Here is a 1,081-nt window from a genome sequence, read left to right as displayed (position 1 = left end):
GACGAAGTAATAGACATATTTTGTTTTGTGTTGTTTTGTTTCTAAACAGGGTGCGCCGCACATTCCAAAAGTGCAGTAAGAAGTTTTTATCATGAAACTAAGTGTCACTGATAACCCTAACTAACCAGAAAGTCACGGCGCAGAACACAGACAGATTATGTAATATACCAGCCATAAAAGTTAACTAATTCACGGACCTGAGAGGGTTAAAGCTTTGAGGATCTTCTCCCCAGTGACGTGGGTCGTACTGGACATCCCATAGGTTGGCGTGGACTAACATCCCGGCGGGCACACACAGGTCCCCCACGACACACTCCTCCATACACTGTCGGGCTGTCACTCTGCCAGAGGAAAGCAAATGGTAACAGAACAGTCACGTGTGGCACAAAGTTCCCAGCTGCTGTTCAGATGTACTAAACCTAAAATCATGAATTTTTAAAAGCAGGCCTTTATATATATCTTTTATAAAATATCTGTCCCCGTGGTTTTATGCAAAACAAATTCTGAAATTATGCAAACTGAGCCCCAAAATGCGAAATTACCCGATTCTGTTAATTTTAAAAAAGAATAATAAAGGAAAATAATCACAAATTAGGCAAAAAATGATCAAGTTTTGCTAAATTATGCGGGATGCATAAAACCCCACGGACAGAAGTATGAAACCGGTTGTTGTTTTTTTGGTCCTGTCCTAAAACAAAAAATTGCTTTCTGGCTTTAGTACACTTGAACAGCTTGCCAAATGTATACCGCGTACAGCAAGACAGTATAGTCTCGTTTCGTCCGGAACAAATTGAAGACAATTACAAAACAGAAGGATAAACAATGTAGAAGAAACTAGCCTTGCCAGAACCCTTTTCAACCCCTTGTTGTTGCATGTTATTGTATAGTATCAGTCCATACCCCCCTTCAACATAATAGCTCGAGAGAGGCTCCGATTGAAATTTGATTACCATTGGCTTTATCCGCAGGCTTTTGAGCCATAGACGTTCCTCAAATGAGAGAAAACGAGGGTGCTTCCTCATTAATATTTTTTTCAATAATAAGAATAACCAAGGGAAGGAAAAACAGGGCGAAATGGAGG

The 1,081-nt window shown here is 40.2% G+C and overlaps 1 protein-coding gene across 1 annotated transcript in view; it reads right to left on the bottom strand.

Moving 5' to 3' along the window:
* LOC101851619 (cytochrome P450 3A43) overlaps positions 1-1,081 on the bottom strand; it is a gene marked incomplete at its 5' end in the record, with an annotated part of 14,794 nt that overhangs the window by 4,379 nt on the left and 9,334 nt on the right. Inside the window, 1 exon segment of the mRNA XM_013085266.1 lies at positions 198-341. Within this exon segment, the coding sequence (XP_012940720.1) occupies positions 198-341 (144 nt within the window).

This window comes from Aplysia californica, unplaced genomic scaffold (genome assembly GCF_000002075.1).
Source record: "Aplysia californica isolate F4 #8 unplaced genomic scaffold, AplCal3.0 scaffold00015, whole genome shotgun sequence".
NCBI classification, from domain to species: Eukaryota; Metazoa; Mollusca; class Gastropoda; order Aplysiida; family Aplysiidae; genus Aplysia; species Aplysia californica.
This window is presented reverse-complemented; position numbering and strand designations above follow the sequence as displayed.